At 48.6% G+C, this 27,378-nt stretch overlaps 1 protein-coding gene and 1 long non-coding RNA gene across 8 annotated transcripts in view; one reads left to right on the top strand and one right to left on the bottom strand.

The window, feature by feature from the left end:
- The window catches only part of LOC135970636 (uncharacterized), a 113,574-nt gene extending 88,927 nt beyond the window's left edge, over positions 1–24,647 (top strand). For both annotated transcript variants that reach the window (XR_012433836.1, XR_010586428.2), the window contains 2 exons: positions 16,009–16,196; positions 24,124–24,647. This is a non-coding gene — a long non-coding RNA (uncharacterized lncRNA). The remainder of the gene's footprint in view (positions 1–16,008; positions 16,197–24,123) is intronic.
- Positions 16,676–27,378, bottom strand: part of FGD2 (FYVE, RhoGEF and PH domain containing 2) — a 33,191-nt gene continuing 22,488 nt past the window's right edge. For 5 of the 6 annotated variants that reach the window (XM_005553135.4, XM_045390791.3, XM_005553134.5 and 2 more), the window contains 2 exons: positions 25,812–25,958; positions 23,796–25,439 (listed from right to left, as the gene is read on the bottom strand). In XM_005553135.4, the coding sequence (XP_005553192.2) occupies positions 25,224–25,439; positions 25,812–25,958 (363 nt within the window). In that variant the 3' untranslated portion in view covers positions 23,796–25,223. Of the gene's footprint in view, positions 16,984–23,795; positions 25,440–25,811; positions 25,959–27,378 lie in introns of those variants that run through there. The other variant, XM_065544095.1, reaches the window with a different exon arrangement.

Genomic DNA, 27,378 nt, shown 5'->3' on the forward strand with positions numbered 1-27,378 from the left:
ATGCATGAGGTAGACACATAGACAAGAAAAAGAAATAGACTCATACTGATTAGCTCTGATTGACTCAAGTTTGGATTACTATTTTCATTTTTCTTCTTTACAGTTTTCTACATTGTACTAAAGTTCTAAGATAGACATGCTGATTAGCTCTGACTGACTGAAATTTGGATTACTATTTTCATTTTCTTCTTTACAGTTTTCTACATTGTACTAATGTTCTAAGATGGACATGCATTACCTTTCTGACTTGAAACTAGTATGTAAAAAAGGGGCCAGGCATGGTGGCTCACACCTGTAATCCCAGTACTTTGGGAGGCCAAGGTGGGAGGATCGATTGAGTCCAGGACTTTGAGACCAGCCTGGGCAACAGAGTGACACCCCTGTCTCTGCAAAAAATTAAAGAATTAGCTGGTTGCATTGGTGCACACCTGTGGTTCCAGCCACTCGGGAGGCTGAGGCGGGAGAATTGCTTGAGCCAGGGAGGTTGGGCCTGCAATGAGTTATGATGGAGTCACTGCCCTCCAGCCTGGGTAACAAAGTGAGATCCTGTTTCAAAAAAAAAAAAAAAAAAAAAAAAAAGAGAGAAAATGTGAGTTCCTAGAAGCTGGAGCACAGTGTTTGCCAAGCCAGGAACTGAGAGCCAACTAACCCATCCTTTCCAGGGCTCCAGGGTCCACCTCCTCCAGGCAGGGCCGGCAGGTGCAGTCAGGATGGGGATTACGTTGATAGCTGTGGTGGGGAGAGCCAGGTCCAGAGGCCCCTCCTTCTCCCCCTCCGGCCACCCCCATCATGGGAGTATGTCCCCCCTTGGGCCCCCTGCAGCCCTTGGAGTTTGCCCCTCTATGTCTTCGAGGCTGATGCTTCCTGCCTTGTGTATAACCCTGTGGGTCTCTCCTGACTGCCACCAAGCATCCTGTATGCACTGGTCCTCACGGTGTAGTCCCCAGGCCCGAAGCATCAGCACCACCTGGAAACTCTTTAGAAATGCAGAGTCACAGGCCTCTCCCCAGACCTACTGAATCTGCCACTCCTCTGGAGGCGGGGCCTCTGTGTTTTCAAAAGCCCTCCAGACCTAAAGTGTGAGAACTGCTGCCTTTTGGTAGGGCCCCACTGTGGCCAATGTTTTACACTGATTATTTCATTTTGCAGATTGCCATGATTCCTACTTAACAGACAAGGAAACGAGCTCAGAGAGGTTAAGGAACTTGCCCGAGGTCACACAGCCAGCAGAGGCAGGGCTGCGAGTGCGAGCCCATGCCTTTACTTCCACGCTCTGCAGCTCTGCAGCTGCATGGACGCCAGTACCTCCTGCGGGGTCGGGGTCCAGTTCCGCGCTGGGCACACAGATGGCCCTACACATGGGTTGGACTAGGGTTTTGGCTGCTGGGTCAGAAGACCAGGCTGATTCCCCACAAGACCCAGGCAGCCCTGACCCCCGGTGGGAGGAGGGAGCTGGGCTCCCTGTGCCTGCTGAGGCCCCTTCAGTCTTGACAGCCGCCGGCGGTTTGGACCAACGAACCCGCAGAGGAGGGGCGCAGCGCCACCTGCTGGCTGGCGTCATGGGTGATGCTGGGGACAAACGCAGAGATCCACAGACACACGTCTCAGGGACACCATGGCAGGCGTGCACGTGTCTTCTCCTGCCGCACGCGGGTGCACTTGCCCACACGTGGATGTCTGAGCATGTGGGCACGTGGGGCTCTCAGCCACAAGGCCTGGTAGATAGCACTAAATTCACCCATTTACTTATTACCTCATCAAATGTTCATCCAGAGCTGCCAAACCCACTGTTGCTGTTACCCGGGAGCCTACAGGCCTGGTGATGGTCAGAGCAACCACCAAGTGATGCGGACAAGGGTCCCTGGGGGATATACTCAGTGAGGTCATGCAGGCAGCCCCTACCCATCTGGACTGGGGCTCCGTCTCACAGGGTGAGCAGGAGAGGGCTGGGAGAAGGGGGCAGAGGCTCATCACAGCAAAGTCTGGAAGAGGAGCTGGAATGGAGCACAGGGGTCCCTGGCACAGGTCTTGTTCAAGGCCATGCAGGCTGGACCCTGTCCTCACAGTGGTGGCCGGACTACGGTGCCACACCATCCTGACATGTTTATACTAAAGCTTAGTAGAAATAAGCTTAGGGACCCTTTAGGACCCAAGGGTCTCTCGGCCCCTTTGGGGCTGGCCTGGGATGTGATTTGTCCCTGTGCACTGTCCCCCTTGCCACAGCAGCTGCCCTGGGATGTATCAGGGATGGGGAGAGGCATCCCCAGTCCCAGAGAAAAACCTGTTTCTGATCTCTGAATGGACACAGCAGACGGCAGTCACCGTTAAGTCAAGTATTCCTGCATGCCCAGCAGAAGACCTTTTTTCTTAACCTACTAGCCATCCAAAGCAGCTCACACGGTGTGACCTATTCCAAAACACAGCTCCGCGTGCCTGTGAGGTCCCCCAGGACCCCACGGGAGACTCAGTGCCTCTCTGGGGGCTGGGGGCTGGATGGATGAGCTTTGCTGGATGGTGGGCATAGCTGCGGGTCAGAACGCAGACACAGGACGACCCTGGTTGGAGGGCTGGTGAGAGTGGGGAGGGACCCATTGGCAGAGCTGAGGGGTTGGTGGCTCCCAAACAGGAGCTGGCAGGTGGTGCTGGAAGAGGAAATGTTGGCAGCTCCCCAGTTCTGCCCGTGGGCTTAGATGGAGCCTGCGACTTTTATCAATGGCCAGTCCTCACTACCTGGCCCCTGGCCTGGCCCCTGGCCTGTGGTTTTGCTCAGCAGTGCAGCGGTGGCGGCTTCCGAGAAGCCCCACCAAGACTTTCCTGTCAGGGCAACGCCAAGTTCCTCTTATCAAGGAAGGGGAAGTGGCGGAGTTTCTCCTAAGGCCTTTCAGTTTCTTTCTAAGAAGGTGGGTGTTCCAACCCCTGGGCCCTCAGTAGAGCCAAGTGTTAAAGGAAGAGAGATTGACCTTTGGGGGCTTTCCTCACCCCAGTTCTAACCGAAGCTCCTTTTTTGGGGCTCATAGTGGACATGCCGAAAGAGGAAATGAGACACGTGCATTCCACAGGCCCCTTCCCAAGCCCCCTCCTTTCTCCCTCCTCCAGGGACACACTCCTTGATGCCCGCCCCCCCCACCAACACACACACTTAGGAAGTATGGCCTGCTACCCTTGGGGGCACCCAGGTGGAAAACTTACTTCTTACACCTTCAAAGCTGAACTCTTCTGAGTCCAGATTCCTCAAGACCCTGATGAGTGACTAAAAATCTAACCCAGGGCTGGCCACGGCGGCTCACATCTATAATCCCAGCTCTTTGAGAAGCCAAGGCGGGAGGATCGCTTGAGCCCGGGAGTTCAAGACCAGCTTGGACAACATAGTGAGACCTTGTCTCTCAAAAAAAAAAAAATTAAAAAATTAAAAAATTAGCTGGGCGTGGTGGTGTGCGCCTGTAGTCCCAGATACTAGGGTGTGGTGGGAGAATAGCTAAAGCCCGGCAAGTCGACGCTGCAGTGAGCTGTGATCGAACCACTGCACTGCAGCCTGGGCAACAGAGCGAGACTCTGTCTCAAAACAAAACAAAAAAACAACTAACCCAAACAAAGAGCTGACAGATGACACTGGCTTAATGCAGATTCCAGTCCAGGGGATATGCCTATATTGGAGGCTCACAGCTTTCTGAGGGGCAGCAAACCACAGGCGCCCAGATAATTCCAAGCACACCCTCTTCAGAAGACTCACTGGCTTGATGGCCAAGTGCATGTCCTGACATTCTTATAACAATAGTCACCATTGATTCTAAGTGCTTATTGTGCACCAGGTACTGGGCCAAGCATTTTATATTAATTTCCTCCTATAATCCCCACAGTAGTGCCATGATAAAGATACAATCATGATCCCACAATCAAGCAACCTGCTCGGCTCACACAGCCCATGAGCCCATTCTTCCTCGTAGGCCTCTTCTCAGAAAGGTGGGGAAGGACGAGTATCAGACCTTGACAGGAGTTGGCTGGGAAGGTCTGGTCTCCAATTTCCCACGATTGTCAAAGCCAGCTGTGCCTCTCCCAGAGGTGAAGATCCAGCCATCCAGTCGTGGCCATCTTGGCTGCACTAATGTGGCCGTGGCTGGGGCCTTCCCCAAGTCATTAGGAACTCTTGGTGCCTTCTTTATTTTCCTCCCAGAGATGTTGTTTTAAGGTTTTTGCTTTGCTGAAGCATGTGTTATGGGGACAGTGAGGGGATTCCCCTAAACCGTGATGCTATTCTGTTCAAAAACATTTGCCTGGAGGTCCACAGCTGTGTGACTCATGCTGTTTGGTGGCAGAAAAACTCACAGCTGCAGGGGGGAGGGTTAGGGATACTTACAAGGTGGCCAGGTTTAGTAAATATAAATGCAGGATGCCCAGTTACATTTGAATTTCAGATAAACAGCAACATTTGGGACACCTTCGTGCTAAACAACTTATTTGTTATTTATCTGAAATTCAATTGTAATCCGATAACCCTAGATACTCAGCACCTGGGACAAAACTCCAGCCTTCCCCCCCGCCCCCCCGCCGGCTTCAGCAGGGTGCTGCTGAGAGAAGGCAACACAACAACCAAAGCTGGGAGAAGTCCACTGGCCTGGGGTGAAGACGGATCTGAGGGTCTCAGCGGTCTGAGGAAGGTGGAGACACTTTGCTTCCCGGGTGCCCCCGAACAATCGCAAAATCTCATCCTCAGCCCAGGGCTGAGTTCCACGTTCAAATTCCACAAAATGCCAGGATGCACCTGAAGGTCACCCTTCATTCTCAGGGCCTCAGTTTTCTTTTTTCTTTTTTTTTTTTTTGAGACGGAGTCTCGCTCTGTCGCCCAGGCTGGAGTGCAGTAGCGTGATCTCGGCTCGCTGCAAGCTCCAGCCTCCTGAGTAGCTGGAACTATAGGCGCCCGCACCACACCCGGCTAATATTTTTTTGTATTTTTAGTAGAGACGGGGTTTCACCGTGTTAGCCAGATGGTCTCCATCTCCTGACCTCGTGATCCGCCTGCCTCGGCCTCCCAAACTGCTGGGATCACAGGCGTGAACCACCGTGCCCGATTGGGCCTCAGTTTTCTTATCTCTGTAATGGGAAGAACTTTTGGATTCTATGATGGCGAGTGACCCTCTTAGCCCTTAACTTTTCTTGCGTAGTGGAAAATCTGCTGGAAGCAAGCGAAGGTGTGAGTGAGCTAGCCAAGGAGCAAGTGTAGAGAGGAGGAGGAGGCCATCTCAGCTTGGAAATGGGCCGCCCCTCTTGCCCTACAGCACTGCACGGAGACTGGGCCATTGTACCCGGATATTGGGTGGTTTGGAGGGCTCCCCTGGGTCAGGCACACCAGTGCATGCCTGGAGTTCCTTAGAAGGGACCCTGAGCATGGCCCACAGCTGGGTCCATAACTGAGGTGACCCAGCCATGAGCAGTGGCAAAGGCCCATGGCAACACCTGAGCCACAGCAGGGAGGGGACCATCATTAACTTCAAAAGTAGAGAAGTAAACTATTAACGGTGAAATTATTAAATGACTACAAAATGTTAACTAGACAATTGCAACTTAACACCTATGGTTTATGTAAATTATATGTAATGCATGTGGGTGCATATGAATATATTTGACACACAGAAGCATGTGGCCTCGAGAATAAGAATGCCTGGGCCTCTAGGGCCCTTGGAAGACAGGCTGGGGATATGGAGACAGTGAATTTCCTCCAGCCCAGAAACCACAACTCTGGGTCTAATAGCAGCAGGGTGGTGGTGAGGGAATGAGCTAGAACCTCTGGGGATAGAGATGGGGTCTGGTCTGGGAGGCAGGAAGACCCATCTGATAGGAATGTCAGACAGACGAAAGCACGTCCCAGAAGGTCCCTGCAGAGGTTACTGGTGAGACCAGACAGGGCCTCAGGGCCAGGCTGCAGTTCTGCACAGGGACCTGGGCCCCACCGGGAGCTGCGACCCGGGATCTCCAGGCTCGTGGTGTGGTAGGATTGCTTCTAGACCTCTGCCTGCTGGGAAGGCTGGGGTGCAAACCTGCAGCCTGCAGTGGAGGTGCCTGGGGGCTGGAGATGCCCAAAGTCCCCATAATGGCCATCAGCTCTATATCTCAGAGGCACCACTAGAAGATAATACCCTTTGTTTTGGACAATGGACATTTTCTCAGTCTTCTATAAAGTATACATTAAAAAGTGTCTTCAGGGCCAGGCATGGTGGCTCACCCCTGTAATCCTAGCACTTTGGGAGGCCAAGGCGGGCAGATTGCCCGAGCTCAGGAGTTTAAGACCAGCCTGGGAAACACGGTGAAACCTTGACTCTACTAAAATACAAAAAATTAGCTGGGTGTGGAAGCGTGCGCCCTGTAGTCCCAGCTACTCTGGAGGCTGAGGCAGGAGAATTGCTTGAACCTGGGAGATGGGGGTTGCAGTGAGCTGAGATCGCGCCACTGCACTCCAGCCCGGGCAACAGAGTGAGACTCCATCTCAAAAAAAAAAAAAAAAAAAGAAAGTGTCTTTAGGAAACATGATGTCTTCATTTACTGAGGCTGCCATAACAAAGTATCATAGACTGGGCGGCTTAAACACAGAAGTTTATTTTCTCACAGTTCCGAAAGCTGGAAGTCCAAGAGCACAGTGTCATCAGGGCTGGCTTCTGAAGCCTGTCTTTCTGGCCGGGAGCCGTCTTCTCTCTTTCTCTTCACGTGGTCTTTCCTCTGCACATGTCTCTCCTCATTTCCTCTTCTGATTGGATCAGGGCCTATCCTCATGACCTTATTTTACCTTAATTACCTCTGTAAAGAGCCTGTCTTTAAATACAATCACATTCTGAGGTACTTGGGGTTAGGACTTCAACATAGGAGTTTTGGAGGCATACAATTCAACTTGTAACACTTATTTTTTTATTTTTTATTTTTTTTGAGACAGGGTCTTGCTCCCAGGCTGGAGTGCAGTGGCACCATCATAGCTCATTGCAGCCTCAAACTCCTGGGCTCAAGCCATCCTCCCACCTCAGCCTCCGGGGTCGTTGAGAGTACAGGCGCAAGCCACCACACCTGGCTGGCTTAAAAACAATGTTTTAGAGATGGGGTCTCACTCTGTTGCCCAGGCTGATCTCGAATTCCTGACCTCAAGTGATCCTCCTGCCCTTAAGTGATCCTCCTACCTCAGCCTTCCAAAGTGCTGAGATTACAGGTGTGAGCCACTGCACCCAGCTGGCCCCAGCCCACTTTTTAAGTTATGATGTAAGTACGAACAGTGGGCTGGCTTTGGAAGTGCAGATTGGATACTGGTCCCAACACCATCTTATGGAAATTCTGGCGCCTCCCATGCCTACTAGTTTTGATTAGAGGTAGTTTAGGGACACAGTCTGCACTCAGGATGTCCCCTCTGGACATGGCCACCACTGGTCAGCTGGACTGGGAGGGGATCAGTGTTGTCACCGACATGGTAGGACTTTTTAGAACAGGCCCGGCAGCTCTCTCTAACCAACGAAGTATGTCTGGTCATCTTTGACTTTGAAAACTCTGTTCTCTTTAAAAACAAAGTTTCAAATTCTCTATCTGGAGCTGCTATTTATAGAATCATCTATGAGCCCTTAACAAAAAAAAGGAGATAAATTTGTGGCATTTGTGTTTTTACTAAGTAGCACATTTATTGTTGAAAAACACAGGTGAGAAAGAAGAAAACAAAATCAGCAGTAATTGGACCTCCCAGAGATCAGTGTTAACATTTTGATTTCTGTATGTATCTTCATCTCTCTCTGTGTCTTTTTTTTTTTTTTTTTTTTTTTTTTTGAGACAGAGTCTTGCTCTGTCGCCCAGGCTGGGGTGCAGTGGCCGGATCTCAGCTCACTGCAAGCTCCGCCTCCCGGGTTTAGACCATTCTCCTGCCTCAGCCTCCCGAGTAGCTGGGACTACAGGCGCCCGCCACCTTGCCCGGCTAGTTTTTTTGTATTTTTTAGTAGAGACGGGGTTTCACCGTGTTAGCCAGGATGGTCTCGATCTCCTGACCTCGTGATCCGCCCGTCTCGGCCTCCCAAAGTGCTGGGATTACAGGCTTGAGCCACCGCGCCCGGCCTCTCTGTGTCTTAATCTACATCTCAATCTACACTTATATAATTAAATTGACTTGAAAGATAAGATTACATGGTGGCATGTCATAACTTCTTATCAATTAGTGTATCATGATCCCTTCACAGGGCATGGAATCATTTTCTAAGAGGCCATTTAAGACGGTGGCCGAGTACGAGAATGGCAGAAGTTATTTAACAAATTTCCTATTGTTGAATAACGGGGTTGTTTTACCTTTTTCACAGTATCAAATGAAACTGTGATAACATCCTTTAAGCTAAATCTTTGCCGTGATCATTTACTAAGGATAAATTTGTAGAAGTGAAACTTCTGAGTTAAAGACAAAGCATTATTTTAAAATGTTCAACTTTATTTACTTTTGAATAGATAATATATAGTGTATATATATACATTACAAAATATATGTGTATTATCTCTATGCATATGTACATATATACCTCTCTCTATGTATGTGTGTGTGTATATATATAGTGTGTGTATATATATATGTAGAATATACATATACTACACACAGAATATATATATATGTATCTTCAGAGGCAGGATCTTGTTCTGTCGCCCAGACTGGAGTTCAGTGGTGCAATTGTAGCTCACTGCAATTCGAACTCCTGGGCTTCAGTGATCCCCCGCCTCAGCCTCCCAAATAGCTGGGACTATAGGCATATGCCACTATGACAGGCTGCTTTGCTTTGTTTTGTTTTAATTTTTAGTAGAAATGAGGTCTCTCTATGTTGCCCAGGCTGGAGTGCAGTGATGTGATCATAGCTCGCTGCAACCTTGAACTCCTGGGCTCCAGTGATCCTCCTGCCTCAGCCTCCCCAGCAGCTGTGACTACAGGCACACATGCCACAATATCCAGTTAATTTTTGTATTTTTTATAGAGACGAGGTCTTGCTATGTTTCTCAGGCTGGTTTCAAACTCTTGGCCTCAGGTGATCCTCCCGCTTCAGCCTCCCCAAATGCTGGGATTAGAGGCGTAAGCCACTGTACCCCACTATTTTTTTTTCCACAAATGGTAGTTGCTGTGGTTTGAATGTGTCCCCCAAAGTTTATGCGTTGGAAACTTAATCTCCAATGCGACAGTGTTGGGAAGTGAGGTCTAATAAGAGGTGATTAGGTTATGAGGGCAGAGCCACGATAATGCAATTATTGTGGGAGTGGGTTAGTTATTTTAAGAATGGGCTTATTATAAAAGTGAGTCTGGGGCCAGGCACAGTGGCTCATGCCTGTAATCTGAGCACTTTGGGAGGCTCAGGCGGGCAGATCACGAGGTCAAGAGAGTGAGACCATCCTGGCTAACACAGTGAAACCCCACCTCTACTAAAAAATACAAAAAAATCAGCCAGGCGTGCTGGCATGTGCCTGTAATCCCAGCTACTCTGGAGGCTGAGGCAGGAGAATTGCTTGAACCTGGGAGGTGGAGGTTGCAGTGAGCTGAGATTGCACCACTGCCCTCCAGCCTGGGTGACAGAGCAAGACTCCGTCTGAAAAAAAAAAAAAAAAAAAAGTGAGTCTGGCCCCCTTCTGCTCTCTTGCTCTTGCCCTCTCTTGCCCTTCCACCTTCTGCCATGGGATGATGCAGCACAAAGGCCGTCACCAGATGCCACCATCATGCTCTTGGATTTCCCAGCCTCCAGAATTATGAGCCAAATACATGTATTTTCTTTATAAATTACCCAGCCTGTGGTATTCTGTTATAGCAACACAAAATGAACTAAGACAGCAGTATCCTTTATACTATTTTGCACTTTGCATTTTTCACTTAAGAAATTATCTTGTAGAGCTTTCCAAGTCAGTACTGCATAATATTTTATTATATGCATCTATCATAATATATTTAAGTAGTCCCCTATTGGCTAGACACAGTCCCTTATTGATGGTTATGTATTAGTTATATATGACTGTATAACATATTATCCAGAAGCTCAGTGGCTTAGAAATACAATAAAATGGGCTGGGCGCGGTGGCTCACACCTGTAATCCCAGCACTTTGGGAGGCCAAGTCGGGTGGATCATGAGGTCAGGAGATCAAGACCATCCTGGCTAACACAGTGAAACCCTGTCTCTACTAAAATTACAAAAAATTAGCCAGGCACGATGGCGGGCGCCTGTAGTCCCAGCTACTCGGAGGCTGAGGCAGGAGAATTGTGTGAACCTGGGAGGCGGAGCTTGCAGTGAGCAGAGATCATGCCACTGCGCTCCAGCCTGGGCGACAGAGCAAGACTCCATCTCAAAAAAAAAAAAAAAATACAATAAAATTATTTTCTCATACAGTTTTTGCTGATCAGAAATTTGAGAAGGATACATCTGGGCAGTGCTCACTTGGGGTCTTTAATGTGGCTGTAGTAAGATGCTGATTGAGGCTGAAGGTATCTGAAGGCTCCACCGGGACTAGAAGATCTATTTCTTTCTTTCTAAAAAAATATTTATTATTACTGTTTTTGCTCTGCCGCCCAGGCTGGAGTGCAGTGGCCAGATCTCAGCTCACTGCAAGCTCCGCCTCCTGAGTTCACGCCATTCTCCTGCCTCAGCCTCCCCAGTAGCTGGGACTACAGGCGCCCGCCACCTCGCCCGGCTAGTTTTTTGTATTTTTTAGTAGAGACGGGGTTTCACCGTGTCAGCCAGGATGGTCTCGATCTCCTGACCTCGTGATCCGCCCGCCTCGGCCTCCCAAAGTGCTGGGATTACAGGCTTGAGCCACCGCGCCCGGCCTTATTATTACTGTTTTTGGAGATGAGGTCTCAGTATGTTGCTCAGGCTGGGCTCAAGCAATTCTCCCACCTCAGCCTCCTTAGTATCTGGGACCACAGGTGTGTGCCACCAGGCCTGGCTAATTTTTCATTTTTTTGTAGCAATGGGAGTCTCACCGTTTTTCTCAGGCTGGTCTCAAACTCCCGGGCTCAAGCAGTCCCCTACGTCAGTCTCTCAAAGTGCTGGAATTACAGGCATGAGCCACCATACCCGACTCAAGAAAATCTATGTCTAGAGTTACTCATACAGCTGGAAAGCTGGTGCTGGCTATAGGTAGAGGGACTCAGTTCCTCTCTACGTGGATCTCGCCACAGAGCTGCTGGAGTGTCCTCTGGAAGCAGTCCAGGAAGCTGAGGCGGAAGCTGTGATGCCTTTTATAACCTATCCTTGGAAGCCACACACCTTTGCTTCCACCACATTCTATTGGTTATGGCAACTACAAAGGTTTGCCCAGGTTCAAGCAGAGGGAATTGACCCTACCTCTCAAAGGAGGAAGCTAACATCACATTATATGAAGAGCATGGGAAATGGGATATACCAGTGCTTCCATCTTTAGAAAATACAATCTGCCGTAGGTTATTTCCAATATTTTGCTATTACCATATGTTAGTAAGTAGATTTTAAAGACTTTCTATATGTATTGCCAAATCTCCTTTAGAAAGTTGTACTAATTTAGATTCCAACCCCTTGTGATTGAGAAAGTCAATTTCTCCATGTCCTTACTAGCACTAAGTTTATCTTTTAATTAAAAATCTCTGCCAATTTGATATGCAAGAAATGGTATGTCATTGTTTTAAGAAAATTCCTTCTAAGAAAGCATAAGAGCTAAATTTGAGTAGCAGTATCTATATTAGTTTGCTAGTTTAGTTGCTATATTAGTTTCTGCCATAAGAAAATACCACAAACTGGGTCGCTTAAACAACAGAAATTTATTGTCTCATAATTCTGGAGGCTGCAAGTCTAAGATCAAAGTGTCACAGGTTGTTTTCTCCTGAGGCCTCTTTCCTTGACTTGCAGACGGCTGCCTTCTCACTGCCGCCTTTCCTCTGCACACACATCCCTGATGTCTCTTCCTTTTCTTTTCTTCTTTTTTTTTTTTTTTTTTTTTAACATGGAGTTTCACTCTTGTTGCCCAGGCTGGAGTGCAGTGGCGTGATCTCAGCTCACTACAACCTCCACTTCCTGGGTTCAAGTGATTCTCCTGCCTCAGCCTCCCCAGTAGCTGGGATTACAGGCGCCCGCCGCCACACCTGGCTAATTTTTGTATTTTTAGTAGAGACAGGGTTTCACCATGTTGACTAGCTGGTCACAAACTCCTGACCTCAGGCGATCCTCCTGCCTCAGCCCCCAAAGTGTTGGGATTACAGGCGTGAGCCACTGCGCCCAGCCTGTCTCTTCTTTTTCTTATAATGATACCAGTCATGTTGGATTAAGGCCCTCATGACCTCCTTTAATCTTAATTACCTCTTTAAAGGCCCTATCTCCAAATATAATCACACTGGGGACTAGGGCATCACCATATAGATTTTAGGGGGACACAGTTCAGTCTATAGCAGCACCTTTACTGATTTGCTGAGTAATCTTGGGACAGTCACATATCTCTCTGAGCCTCAGTTTTCTTATCTGTTTAATGGAGATATACAACATTTCCTCTTCCTCTTTCTCAACGGGTTGTCATGACAAATTAGATAGAACCTGTGGAACTGAGCGTGGTGGCTCATGACTGTAATCCTAGCACTTTTCAAGGCTGAGGCAGGAGGATTGCTTGAGCCCAGGAATTTGAGAACAAACTGGGCAACATGGTGCAATCTCATCTCTACAAAAAAATTTTAAAAAGTTAGCCAGGCATGGTGGCATGTTTCTGTGGTTCCAGCTACTCAGGAGACTGAGGTGGAAGGATTACTTGATCCCAGAGGGTCAAGGCTGCAGTGAGCCACGATCATGCCACTATACTCCAGCCTGGGCTACAGAGCAAGACCCTGTCTCAAAAAAATAAAAGGAACATGTGAAAGGGTTCTGGAGAATATAATTATTAACACATAAAATGCTCACAATTTAGGTCTCAATTCTGAGTTTGCACAACATGAGATAACCTTTGTTGACCTGAGTGGTACATTGATAGTGTAGATGGATGTATCAGTTATGTAATGCTGTGTAACAATCTATTCCTAAACTTAGTGACTTAGAACAGCTGTTTATTATTTCTTGCAATTCTGTGGGTTGGCTAGATGGTTCCCCTGATGTTTTCATTCACATAGCAACAGTCTGCTAATGGCTTGGCTGGGTTAGGTAGCCTAGACTGGCTGGGGTGCCTGGGCCTCTCTCTTCCTGTGGTCTTTCAGGCCAGGTTCCTCACGTAATTATGAAAGCACTCCAAAAGCCCAAAAGCAGAAGCCCAGCCTCAGAAACTGCCCAGCATCACTTTTTTTTTTTTTTTTTGAGATGGAGTCTCACTCTGTCGCCAAGGCATGCAATGGTGTGCTCACAGCTCACTGCAATCTTGGCCACCTGGGCTCAAGTGATCCTCCCACCTCAGCCTCCAGAGTAGCTGGGACTACAGGACCATGCCTGGCTAAATTTAAAAAAAAATTTTTTTTTTGGCCAGGTGTGGTGGCTCACGCCTGTAATCCCAGCACTTTGGGAGGCTGAGGCAGGTGGATCACCTAAGGTCGGGAGTTCAAGACCAGCCTGACCAACATGGAGAAACCCCGTCTCTACTAAAAATACAAAATTAGCCAGGCATGGTGGCGCATGCCTGCAATCCCAGCTACTCAGGAGGCTGAGGCAGGAGAATCGCTTGAACCCGGGAGGAGGAGGTTGCGGTGAGCCGAGTTTGCGCTATTGTACTCCAGCCTGGGCAAAAAGAGCAACTCCGTCTCAAAAAAAAAAAATTTTTTTTTTGTAGAGGCTGGGTTTTACCATTGCCCAGGCTGATCTCAAACTCTTGGCCTCAAGCGATCCACCCAGCTCTGCCTCCCAAAGTGCTGGGATTTCAGGCATTAGCCACCATGCCCGGCCTACTCAGCATCACTTCGGCCACATCCTATTGGTCACAGCAAGTCACAAGGCCAACTCAGATTCAAGGGGAGGTGAAATAGATTCCACCTTGTGGTAGCGGAAGCAACAAAGTTACATTGCAAAACAGCATGGACACAGGGAACTTGATTCTGTTTGGGGCTATTATTGTTACAATTCTCCATGGGGACCCTTTGCAAAGCCCATATGTATCAGTCCCCATACTGAGTCAGCATGCCCCACCCGTTCTCCCAGAGACTAGTGGAATTTGCCCTGCCCTTATTCTCTCTCTCTCTTTTTTTTTTCTTGCTCTGTTGCCCAGGCTGGGGTGCAGGGATGCAGTCTCGGCTCCCTGCAACCTCCACCTCCCTGGTTCAAGCGATTCTTCTGCCTCAGCCTCCCAAGTAGCTGGGACTACAGGCGTGCACCACCATGCCCGGCTAATTTTTGTGTTGTTTTTTTTTTTTTTTTTTCTGGAGACGGAGTCTCGCTCTGTCGCCCAGGCTGGAGTGCAGTGGCCGGATCTCGGCTCACTGCAAGCTCCGTCTCCCGGGTTCACGCCATTCTCCTGCCTCAGCCTCCCGAGTAGCTGGGACTACAGGCGCCCGCCACCTCGCCCGGCTAGTTTTTTGTATTTTTTAGTAGAGACGGGGTTTCACTGTGTTAGCCAGGATGGTCTCGATCTCCTGACCTCGTGATCCGCCCGTCTCGGCCTCCCAAAGTGCTGGGATTACAGGCTTGAGCCACCGCGCCCGGCCATTTTTGTGTTTTTAGTAGGGATGAGGTTTCACCATATTGGCCAGGCTGGTCTCGAACTCCTGACCTCCTGATCCACCCGCCTCAGCCTCCCAAAGTGCTACGATTACAGGCGTGAGCCACCGCGCCCAGCCAGACTTTGCCCTTATTCTTGGCAATGATCCAGTGTCTCCCAATTTGCATCTAAGCCCATTCTCAGCCAGTCCAGCTCCAGAGCCCTGCCCACTGGCTGTGGCTCTGGTTGGGGGCTCTGTTTATACCCTCTGGCCTTGCTGATGTACCTGGGGATTTGAATTTGCATCACCTTGCTAGCCCTCCCACTCCTGACTAGCCCCTACTCTGTTTCCTGGAACTCAGCCCAGCCCAGCTCTCTCAGCTGCCTTCTGGCAGGGCCAGACCTGCTCTTCCCAAGAAGTTCATACACCACCAGTGGATTCTCTTGACCAATTTCCCAGGAAAACTGCTTAATACATCTAAAAGGGCAAAATAGTTCTTTCCACTTTGATTCACCTCAACCTAATAAGTTCCAATAATTCAGGCCTTTGAGAAATTCCACAATTTATGCTCCAAATTTCAGTCATATTTTTGTGTGTGTCTTACACATGTTCTTTAGAACTCATGAGTTATTGCTAATATAAATCTGTGTGGTTATTATTGATAAGAGCTATAAAGGAAGAGGTAATACCAAGATGGCAGCATCTCACAGCACAGTTTATTGGGAGGACTGCCGAAAAGTTAACATGAATCACGTTTTCCTAATTGAATTGCATTTTCTGATGTAGCAGCAGGGCTTGCTGCCTAAGGACCTTCAGAGGGCTGTAAAGCCAAGCATCATCGAAGTGTTTGGTAATGAAGGTTTCAATTTTTACAGACCAACTCTTTTGTAAGGGGCACTTTTTGGTAAATTTATTAATTCGCTAATTATTGAAATGATTCTAGCATTGTAAGTTGTATTGTTAAGTACACAATTGACTAGTTACATATCTTTTGTGTAAAAAGGTGAGAAAATTAATATAGTATAATATGATATGATATAATATAATACATAAAGTGTGTGAGGCCGGGCGCAGTGGCTCAAGCCTGTAATCCCAGCACTTTGGGAGGCCGAGACGGGCGGATCACGAGGTCAGGATATCGAGACCATCCTGGCTAACATGGTGAAACCCCGTCTCTACTAAAAAATACAAAAAAACTAGCCGGGCGAGGTGGCGGGCACCTATAGTCCCGGCTACTTGGGAGGCTGAGGCAGGAGAATGGCGTAAACCCGGGAGACGGAGCTTGCAGTGAGCTGAGATCCGTCCACTGCACTCCAGCCTGGGTGACAGAGCGAGACTCTGTCTCAAAAATAAAATAAAATAAAATAAAATAATAATAAAGTATGTGTATCTCCTTTCTTTGGAGGTGTCTGCAAGAAACCAGTAACATGTTCTCATGGAAGAAAAAATGAGGCTGGACGCAGTGGCTCATGCCTGTGATCTCAACACTTTGGGAGGCTGAGTTGGGCAGATGGGTTGAGCCCAGGAGTTTGAGACAAGCCTGGACAACATGGTGAGACTCTGTATCTACAAAAAATACAAACAATTCGCCAGGTAAGGCTGAGCTGTAGTCTCAGCTACTCAGGAGGTTGAGGTGGGAGGATCACTTAAGCCTGGGAAGTTAAGGCTATAGTGAGCCGTGATTGTGCCACTGCACTCCAGTTTGGGTGACACAGCAAGACTCTGTCTCTCCCCAACCACTCCAAAAAATGGGTGTCTGGCAGCAGGATGGGAGGGAGATTTTCTAGTTTACCTTTTGTACTTTTCGAATTGTACCATGTGAATGTATTGCCTATCCAAAATTAAATCGCTGCTGTGGGAGTGGGTACTGACTGGGAGGGGGCACAAGGGAGCCGTCCGGGGCCCTGCACATCTTCTGAGCCTTTGTCCTGGATCTTGATGGTTACGTGGGTGAACACATGTGAAAAGTCATCAATCCATACACTTCAGTTCTGTGCACTTTATTTTAAATTATGCTTCACAAAAAGTGATGTATTTTAATGAAATGATAAAATACAGCCAGCCCTCCATATCTGTGGGTTCCATATCCATGGATTTAACCAACCACGAATCAAAAATATTTTTTAAAATGGATGTTTGCATCTGTACTGAATACATACAGACTTTAAAAAGAATCATTATTCTCCCAGCCTGAGGAACATAATGAAACCCCATATCTACCAAAAATACAAAAAATTAGCCAAGTGTGGTGGCAGTGTCTGTAGTCCCAGCTATTCAGGAGACTGAGGTGGGAGGATTGCTTGAGCCTGGGAGATGGAGACTGCAGTAAGCCGAGATCATGCCATTGCACTCCAACCTGGGTGAGGGTGTGAGACCCCGTCTCAAAAAAAAAAAAAAAAAAAAAAACATTCTCTAAACAATATAACCTAACAACTATTTACATACAAACACACACACACACACACACATATATATACACACTTTTTTTTTTTGAAACAGAGTCTCACTCTTTGTCACCCTGGCTGGAGTGCAATGGTGTGATCTCAGCTCACTGCAACCTCTGCCTCCCAGGTTCAAGTGATTCTCCTGCCTCAGCCTCTTGAGTAGCTGTGATTACATGTGCCTGCCACCACACTCGGCTAATTTTTTTTTTTTTTTTTTTTAAATGGAGTCTTGCTCTGTCACCCAGCCTGGAGTGTAGTGGCGTGATCTCAGCTCACTGCAACCTCCCCCTCTTGGGTTCAACCATCCTTCTGCCTCAGCTTCCCCAGTAGCTGGGATTACAGGAGGGCACCACCACACTGAGCTTATTTTTATATTTTTGGTAGAGATGGGGTTTTGCTATATTGGCCAGGCTGGTCTCAAACTCCTGACCTTAAGTGGTCCACCCACCTCGGCCTCCCAAAATGCTGGGATTACAGGCGTGAGCCACCATGCCCAGCCTATTTGCATATTTTTTACAGTATATTAGACATTATAAGTAATCTAGAGATGATTTAAAGCAGCAGTCCCCAAACTTTTTGACACCAGGGACTGGTTTTGTGGAAGACAATTTTTCCATGGACGGGGGCATAAAACTGTTCCACCTCAGATCATCAGGCGTTATAGTCTCAAAAAGAGTGCACAGCTGAGATCCCTCGAATGCTCAGTTTGCAGTAGGGTTTGCGCTCCTCTGAGAATCTAATGCCCCTACTGATCTGACAGGAGGGGGAGCTCATGCGGTCATGCTAGCTTGCCAGATGCTTGCCTCCTGCTATGTGGCTCCATTCCTAACAGGTACAGGCTGGTACCGGTCCACGATCTGGGATTTGGGGACCCTCCCGATTTAAAGTATATGGAAGGATAGGCATAGGTTACATGCAAATACGATACCGTTTTATATCAGGGACTTGAGCACCCGAAGATTTTGGTATCCGCGGTGGGGAGTGGGGGTCCCAGAACCAATCTCCCATGGATAGCAAGGGATTATTGTATATTACAAATAATTTTATTTATTTATTTATTTATGTGCCATGGTGGTTTGCTGCACCTATCAACCGGTCATCTAGGTTTTAAGCCCTGTATGCATTAGCTATTTGTCCTAATGCTCTCCCTTTCCTTACCTCCACCCCCCCAAAATAATTTTAAAAATAAAGTCAGACCAGTATATATTGCCTTGCTCCACAAAAATAAATGTGTTTCTAAAAAGTTTACTCAAGCCCGTTTCTAGAAAGCGAAGCATAACTTCCAACTGGCTTCCATTGTAATGTCTAAGATGTATTCATGTACTGACTTCATTCAAGGAGTGCCAGTACTGGTGTTGGTCTGAGCACTAGGAGCCTGCTGGGGTGAACCCACCCACTCTCTGAGTCTGGGTTTGGTGATGGAAAGGGAAAAGGAGAGGTGAATTGAGTCTCCTTGAAAGACTTGAGAAATTAGAGCCCAGCACCAGGCGCAGTGGCTCATGCTTGTAATCCCAGCACTTTGGGAGGCCAAGGCGGGAGGATCACCTGAGTTCAGGAGTTCGAGACCAGCCTGGCCAACATGGTGAGACCCTGTCTCTACAAAAATACAAACATTAGCTGGGCATGGTGGCATGTGCTTGTAATCCCAGCTACTTGGGAGGCTGAGGCGAAGAATCACTTGAACCCAGGAGGTGGAGGTTGCAGTGAGCCAAGATTGTGCCATTGCACTCCAGCCGGGGTGACAGCAAAACTCCATCTCAAAAAAAAAAAAAAAAAAAAAAAAAAAGAGAAATTAGAGCCCAGCAGAGAACACAGGAAGAGAAGTCAGCACTGCCTGATCGCTTCCACATCTGGGAGCTCACTGGGCACTGTGCATGCTGGTACAACAGAAGTGACAAAGAATTCTTCTGAGAGGCAAGAGAGGAATTCAAAATTGGAAAACAGAACCATATACTAATAATCCACTCATTTGCTGAGCACTTTACCATTTTCTTTTCCTTTTCTTTCTTTCTTTTTTTTTTTTTAATTTTTAAGACGGAGTCTTGCTCTGTCGCCCAGGCTGGAGTGCAGTGGCATGATCTTGGCTCACTGCAACCTCTGCCTCCCCAGTTCAAGTGATTCTCCCGCCTCAGACTCCTAAATAGCTAGGATTACAGGCATGCACCAGCACACCTGGCTAATTTTTGTATTTTTTAGTAGAGACAAGGTTTCGCCATGTTGGCCAGGCTGGTCTCAAATTTCTGGCCTCAAGTGATCTGCCCACCTCAGCCTCCCAAAGTGCTGGGATTACAGGTGTGAGCCACCGTGTCCAGCCCACTTTACTATTTGCTATATCCTTTTACACCTGTTACATAATTTGACTTTGAGATCACCCTATGAACGGATGAGGTGCATGTTCATCATCCCACCTTGTGAATGAGGAAGGAAGCTGAGACCTAGAGAGCAAAGTCACAGGAGGTGACAGAGCCGGTATTCAAACCCATGTTTTACAATTCTAAGTCTGACGTGCTCATTGCTGCTTTCCAGAGAGGTCTCAGATCATCTACACTGAGTTCTGGCTTCTCTATTTACCAGCTGTGTGATTTTAGGCAAGTTGCTGAACCTCTCTGTGCCTCCCTGTTCTCATTCTGTACAGTGGAGCTGGTATAAGGATTACATGAGCCAATAAAAAGAAAGCTCATGGTAAATGTTCATCAAAAATTAGCTTTTGTTTTTATTCCTAGAAAAAAAGAAAGTGAGACATGATGAGAATGGCAAAGATAAGAAATCTGAGAATCATAGAAGAGGGTGAGAAGAACAGTTCTAGCATGTCAGTGCTCAGTTCCCCCAGGCGTAAGAGTAGGAATAGGGTGACCAGGCAGAGGCCAGGGCAGGCCAGCAGTACCAATAGGAAGATGCCCTCATCCCCACCTTGGCCTTCAACCTGAAGAAGCTCATTGTTTCCCTAGGCCCAAATCTAGCTGGCAGCCAGCCCAGGACAAAGATTGAGGACAGGAGTGGGGAAAAGAGATGGATAAGGCATCTTGGCCACCCTCGAGGGGCTCATGGTCTGGTTGTACGATCAAGACAAGGCTATGTGAGCAAAGATGGCTTCTCTCAGTCTCGCCTGAATGCCAGGTTCCCTGTCCATTGAGGTGCTGGTAAAAATGGAACAACTAACTCTTTGTTGGGGGATGAGAGGTCAGAGGGGCTGATATGCCGATTTTCATGTTTGCCAATTTCCATGGTGTAAATACTCTTATTGTGGCCATCTTCAAAAAGAAACAGGTCCTGGCATCAAGCCATGAGGGCGGGACAGGCAGTAAGGTGAGGACAAAAGTGTGGGGTCACGGTGAGAAGTTGGAGACCCGCATCCTGGTCCCTAAGAGAGTACACAGAGATGCTACATGCCTTGGACACATCATTTTACCTCTTTGACCTCCAGTCACCTCAAGGAAGAAAATGAAAACATACCGTGTTGGAGGGTGGACAGAGCTGGTGTGAATCCAGGCCAGAGGGTATTTTTCAAGCACTTGCTATGTGCTAAGCCCTGGGATACAGAGATGAATAACAGACGGTCGTGCTGGGGAAGTGGGAAGATGTGAAAGTCCCATGACCTCATCGACACAGTGGTGGCAATGATTAGTAAGTACGAGGTGATGGGCTTGTCGTGTCTGAGTCACACAATTCATTCTGTCAGTCCCCAGATCTTTTGTTTTGTTTTGTTTGAGACAGAGTCTCACTCTGTCACTGAGGCTGGAGTGCAGTGGTGCCATCTTGGCTCACTGCAACCTCTGCCTCCCAGGTTCAAGGGATTCTCCTGCCTCAGCCTCCCAAGTAGCTGGTACTACAGGCATGCACCACCATGCCCGGCTAATTTTTATATTTTTTGGTAGTGACAGGGTTTCACCATGTTGCCCAGGATGGTCTCAAACTCCTTACCTCATGTGATCCTCCCGTCTTGGCCTCCCAAAATGCTGGGATTACAGATGTGAGCCTGTATGTATTTCTTTATATCAGAAACTTTTAAAAGGTCATGAGCCCTATACACTCACCAGAATGTCTAAAATTATTAATTAAAAAAAAACAAACTTCAAACCTGACTACACCAAATGCATGAGCAGGGGGAACTGTCAAACATTGCTGGTAGGAATGCAAAATGGTACAACTGATAATGGAAAAGAGCATGGTAGTTTCTGATAAAGTTAGACACTTACTCAGTGACCCAATATTAGGTATTTACCTGAGAGAAAAGAAAATGTGTGCTCACACAAACACTGAACATGAATGTTTATAGTTCATAGAAGTATTATTCATAATTGTCCCAAACTGGAAATAACCCAAGTGTACTTCACCTGGTAAAGAGATGAACAACTGTGATATGCCCATGCAATGGAATACTACTCAGCAATGAAAAAGGAATGAACTACTGACACGGGGAACAAAGTGAATGAATCTCAAATATATAATGCTGAGTAAAGGAAGCCAGGCTCAAAAAGCTGTGGTTCCATTTAAAGGACATTTGGAAAAGGCAAAATTATCAGTCAGAAATAGATCAATGGTTACCAGAGGCAAGGAGTAGGGGTGTGTGTTGACTACAAAGGGTGGCATGGGGACACTTACAGGGGGATTGTGGTGGTGGCTGTATGACTGTACTCTTCTGCCAAAACTTAGAAAATATACCAACAAGGGTGGATTTTACAGTCTGTAAATTACACCTCAGTAAACCTAACAATGACAACACAAAGGTTGTGTGCCCCGCTTCCCTCTTCTGACAGCTACCTCATTTTGTTCCACGGTGAAGCCACTCCCTATACTCCCACTCAGACTAACCCCCTGGAAAAGCTTAGGTACCAGTGCCGCAGTTTGACTCTGCTGTCACTGAGCCAGCTGCCTTCAGCATCACTGGCGAGTTTTAAAATGCTGATGCAGGGGCTGGGCGCGGTGGCTCACGCCTGTAATCCCAGCACTTTGGGAGGCCAAGGCGGGCGGATCACGAAGTCAGGGATTGACACCATCCTGGCTAACACGGTGAAACCCTATCTCTACTAAAAATACAAAAAATTAACTGGGCGTGGTGGCGGGCGCCCGTAGTCCCAGCTATTCAGGAGGCTGAGGCAGGAGAATGGTGTGAATCCGGGAGGCGGAGCTTGCAGTGAGCTGAGGTCGCGCCACTGCACTCCAGCCTGGGCGACAGAGCGAGACTCCGTCTCAAAAAAAAAAAAAAAAAAAAAGAAGAAGAAGATCCAAAACTTCAGTCAATTCAGTGCTTTCTAACAAATGGATACCAGGCCGAGCGCAGTGGCTCACGCCTGTAATCCCAGCATTTTGGGAGGCCGAGGCGGGCGGATCACGAGGTCAGGAGACGGAGACCATCCTGGCTAACACGGTGAAACCCTGTCTGTACTAAAAATACAAAAAAATTAGCCGGGCGTGGTGGGCGCCTGAAGTCCCAGCTACTCAGGAGGCTGAGGCAGGAGAATGGCGTGAACCGAGGAGGCGGAGCTTGCAGTGAGCCGAGATGGCGCCACCGCACTCCAGCCTGGGCGACAGAGCGAGACTCCTTCTCAAAAAAAAAAAAAAGAAAGAAAAAAAAGAAAAAAAATGCTGATGCAGGCTGTGCGCAGTGGCTCATGCCTGTAATCCCAGCACTTTGGGAGACCGAGGCGGGTGGATCACCTGAGGTCAGGAATTTGAGACCAGCCTGGCCAACATGGTGAAATCCCGTCTCTACTAAAAATACAAAAATTAGCCAGCCATGGTAGTGCACGCCTGTAATCCCAGTTACTTGAACCTAGGAGGCAGAGGTTGCAGTGAGCCGAGATGGAGCCAGCTTGGGCGACAGAGCAAGAGACTCCATCTCAAAAAATAAAAATGAAAATAAAAAAGAAAATAAATAAAATGCTGACGCTGTCCGGGAGCGGTGGCTCATGTCTATAATCCCAATATTTAGGAGGCCATGGCAGGAGGATGCTTGAGCCCAGGAGCTTGAGGTCAGTCTGGGCAACATAGTGAGACCCCATCTCTACAAAAATTTCAAAAATTAGCTGGGCGTGGTGGCGTGTGCCTGTGGTTCCAGACATTCAGGAGGCTGAGGAAGGAGGATGGCTTAAATCCAGGAGGTCAAGGTTCTGGTGGGCTCTGATCACACCACTGCACTCCAGCCTGGGTGACAGAGCAAAACCCTGTCTCAAATAAACAAACACTCTACAAGACGGAAGTGGCCTCAGGTTGGAGGCAGGCAAGCTGTTGAGCCTGTGATGGGACAAAAACCTGTGACTCATCCATGCTTCCTCCTTTCAGGGCAGAGCCCAGAAATGGCTGGACCTGCTGAGAGCAGCTGAGGGTGTTCTGGCCACTGCTGGGGCCACTCCATGTGACCTGCTGACCACTGCCACCCCCTGGTGGTCTGTTATGAAAAAGCATCCTCACCCACCAGCGAGGTGGGGATGAGGGAACAGGGATGCTCCTCCCATCCCCCTTCCTCCCACCATTCACCTTTCCCTCTTGTCTTCCCAGCTTTCTTCACTCTCTTTCCCTCTCCTTTCCTTCTCACTCTCCTCCCCTCTCTGCTTGTCTTATTGTTCTGCTACATAATGGAAAGAGCTTTGACCTTAGTTCACTGGGTTAAAACCTGGCTCTCGCATCTATGAGTTACATGACCAATTGAACCAATTACTAAACGTCTCTGAGTCGGTGTTCTCATCTGGAAATGGGGATAACTATGGATGGTAAAATGACATAATCCACATAAAACACGTTGCACAGAGCCTGGCCAATAGATGTTTATTATTTTTATTATTATTACTACTATCATGACTGGCACTTGATAGGGGCTCAACCATCGGTTGTGGTAGTTTGCTTTCTTTATTCTTCATCCCAGGTAACCCAGGCTGTATATTAGACTCCAGTGTGTACTCTTAAAAAGTACACATGCGTCTGCACACGTATGTTTATTGCGGCACTATTCACAATAGCAAAGACTTGGAATCAACCCAAATGTCCATCAGTGACAGACTGGATTAAGAAAATGTGGCACATACACACCATGGAATACTATGCAGCAGTAAAAAAGGATGAGTTTGTGTCCTTTGTAGGGACATGGATGCAGCTGGTAACCATCATTCTCAGCAAACTATCGCAAGAACAGAAAACCAAACACCGCATGTTCTCACTCATAGGTGGGAACAGAACAATGAGATCACTTGGACTCGGGAAGGGGAACATCACACACCGGGGCCTATCATGGGGAGCGGGGAGTGGGGAGGGATTGCATTGGGAGTTATACCTGATGTAAATGACGAGTTGATGGGTGCTGGCGAGTTGATGGGTGCAGCACACCAACATGGCACAAGTATACATATGTAACAAACCTGCACGTTATGCACATGTACCCTAGAACTTAAAGTATAATAAAAAAAAAAAAGTACGCATGCGTCAGGTACAGTGGCTCACACCTGTAATCCCAACACTTTGGGAAGTGGAGGTGGGAGCATCACTTGAGGCCAGGAGTTTGAGACCAGCCTGGGTAACATGGTGAAATCCCATCTCTACAAAAAATAAAAAAATTAGCTAAGCACAGTGGCACACACCTATAGTCCCAGCTACGTGGGAGGCTGAGGTGGGAGGATCGCCTGAGCCTGGGAGATGCAGACTGTAGTGAGCCATGTTTGTGCACTCCAGCCTAGGCAACAGAGTAAGACTCTATCTCAAAAAAAAAAAAAAAAAAAAAAAGACCCCGTGCCTCCCCCATCGCAGACCAATTAACTGGTTGGTGGTGCTTCAGTACAGGCATTGTTTTCTACATTTTAAAATTAATTTACTATGTGTTTTTCACCAGTACTCTTTAAAAGCTCCCCGGGAGACACAAATGAGCAGCCCCGGTTGAAAACCACACTCTGGTACCACCAGTCCGGGGTTACCTGGGGCTTTCCCAGTTTCAGCACTGGAAGTCCCATGGCCCAGGAGCCCCCTCCCCGCAAGGCAAACTGAGACACTTGGTTGTCCCCTTTCTAGAAAGGAATGGACCCATATTTTCTGCATCCCAGATCGGGACACATGGCCTGAGCGCAGATGGCTGAATCAATTCTGTGAAAGCACCCCTTGGGGCAGTGGGTCCTGAGGCCACAGGGTCAGTCTGTGGCAGGAGCTGGGTTCAGGGTGGGGAGAGGTGGGCAGGAGAGTGGCTGGCAGTGGCTCAGTCGGACAGGTCCCCATCGTTGGGCCAGCTGGGACTCCATCCACTGGCCGCCCGCTCCATGGCCTTCACCCAGCGGCCCTTCAGCTCCTCCGTCTCGGCCTTGAAAGTGTAGAGTTGGCCTGACTGCTGTAGCTGGAAGACCCGAGGGTCCCCCTGTGGCCCAACGGTCACCTGGTAGCCCAGCAGGGGGATGGAGGTGTGAGCCCTCATGTCCTGGGGGGAGGAGAGAGCAGTGGGCCACTATCCTCTCTCAGTCCTACTGCCCCAGATAGCCATTGTGAAGGTAACAGCCACTCACGCACAGCTCACACCTCAAACCCCCATGGGTTGGGGGTGGGCTGGTGAAGGCCATTGAGGAAGAGGAGAGAAGAAATGGCTGCCTCTGAGGGCAAAGCAGTGGTGACCTAGAGTCAGGGCCCAATTCTGAAACTTACTAACCTTGAGACTCCAGGATACCACATCCTCATTGGGCCTCAGTTTCCCTATCTGACATATGGAGCTAGCAATATTCACCGCTGACCCCCACCATACACATGCTGTGGGAAGGCCAGGGCCTGGTGGGGGATGGGTAGGTGGTGGCCTTACCTGAGGGGCAGCGTAGACATAGAGCACAAGGGGGTCATCTCGAGGGATCACACACCAGCTCCGGGGGCCACTCTTGCCCCACTTGTCCCCGATGAGCTGCAGGAAGCTGCACATCAGGCTCTGGTCAGGCGTGGCTGAGGACCCTTTCTAAAACCAGAAGGAGGGACTGTCAGGGAACAGAGCAGTCGCAAGTGCCAGATGTTGGTCTGGGGGCTTGACAATTACTATCTCCAATCCTTACAGCAGTACTGAATGGAGAGGTCCTTGGTCCTTGAGACTCAGAAAGTCCCATCAAGTGCCTGTGGTCACACAGCTAGCTGGCCAGTGGCAGAGCTGCGGCCAAATGCCAGCCTGCCTGAACCTGTCGTGTGTGTGCCCACAAGGGGCAGGTGCTGGGAGGGTGCCTGGAGCTGCTCCAGGAAACAGAATTGGGCCTCGAGAAGGGGCTGAGCATCTCCAGCAGCAGGCTGTGTTGCCTATCGGTCAGGGGGGTCCTGGGCCTGGAAGAATGAGGAGGATTGGAAAGGGGGCAGATGCTCATGGAAAGAGGCCAACTTTTTTTTTTTTTTTGAGATGGAGTTCCGCTCTTGTTGCTCAGGCTGGAGTACAATCGTGCAATCTCGACTCATTGCAACCTCCACCTCCCGGGTTCAAGAGATTCTCCTGCCTCAGCCTCCTGAGTAGCTGGGATTGCATGCATGCACCACCATGCCCGGATGATTTTTTTTTTGTATTTTTAGTAGAGACGGGGCTTCACCATGTTGGCCAGGCTGGTCTCGAACTCCCGATCTCAGGTGATCCATCCACCTTGGCCTCCCAAAGTGCTGGGATTACAGGTATGAGCCATCCCACCTGGCCAAAAGAGGCCAACTTGAACCTGGGAGTGAATCTCAGCTGGCACAGGCTGGACCTTCTCCCACCTCCCAGGGACAGTAGGATATCAACCTGGCCTTCATGAGGGAGGGGCAGTGGATGGTGGTACCGATGCTGGGCTGGGTGACATTGTATTTGTGGTGCTTAGCTGAGCACAGTTGTACCCCCACAAGGGAGCACCTGTGGGGGCAAGTGTGGCTCAGTGAGGCCCCCAGGGCAACAGAAAGAACATCTGTGGCTGAGATCAGAGAGCTGGCTCCTAACTTGCTGTGTGATCTTGGGCAAGTCACTTCTCCAGCCCTGGGTCTCCATGGGATAAGACTGACTGGCTCCTGGAGTCCCTTCCAGTTAGAATGGAGTCTCCAATCTGTCTGACCTGGAGCCTCAGTGTTCCCATCTGTAAAATGGAATTAGTGACCAGCTCTTGTCACCCTGGGACTGTTGGGGCAGGACGTGGGGATGTGAACAGGAGCTGTCCAGAGGGGGCGTACTATTGGATGAGGACATAGAGGAAGCGCAGAAGAATGTGGATGACAGCCTGCAGCCAAAGGGTACCTCCATTTGGTGACAGGCTCCGCACTGCCTGGGCTGTGGGGAGAGACCCGGGTCTGTGGGCAGAGAGAGGAGGAGGGATTGGAGGGAGGGTGTGACCACAGCTGGCTTATTCCTCAGCACTGGACAGTGTCAGCCCAGG

Source organism: Macaca fascicularis, chromosome 4, assembly GCF_037993035.2.
Source record: "Macaca fascicularis isolate 582-1 chromosome 4, T2T-MFA8v1.1".
Taxonomy (NCBI): domain Eukaryota; kingdom Metazoa; phylum Chordata; class Mammalia; order Primates; family Cercopithecidae; genus Macaca; species Macaca fascicularis.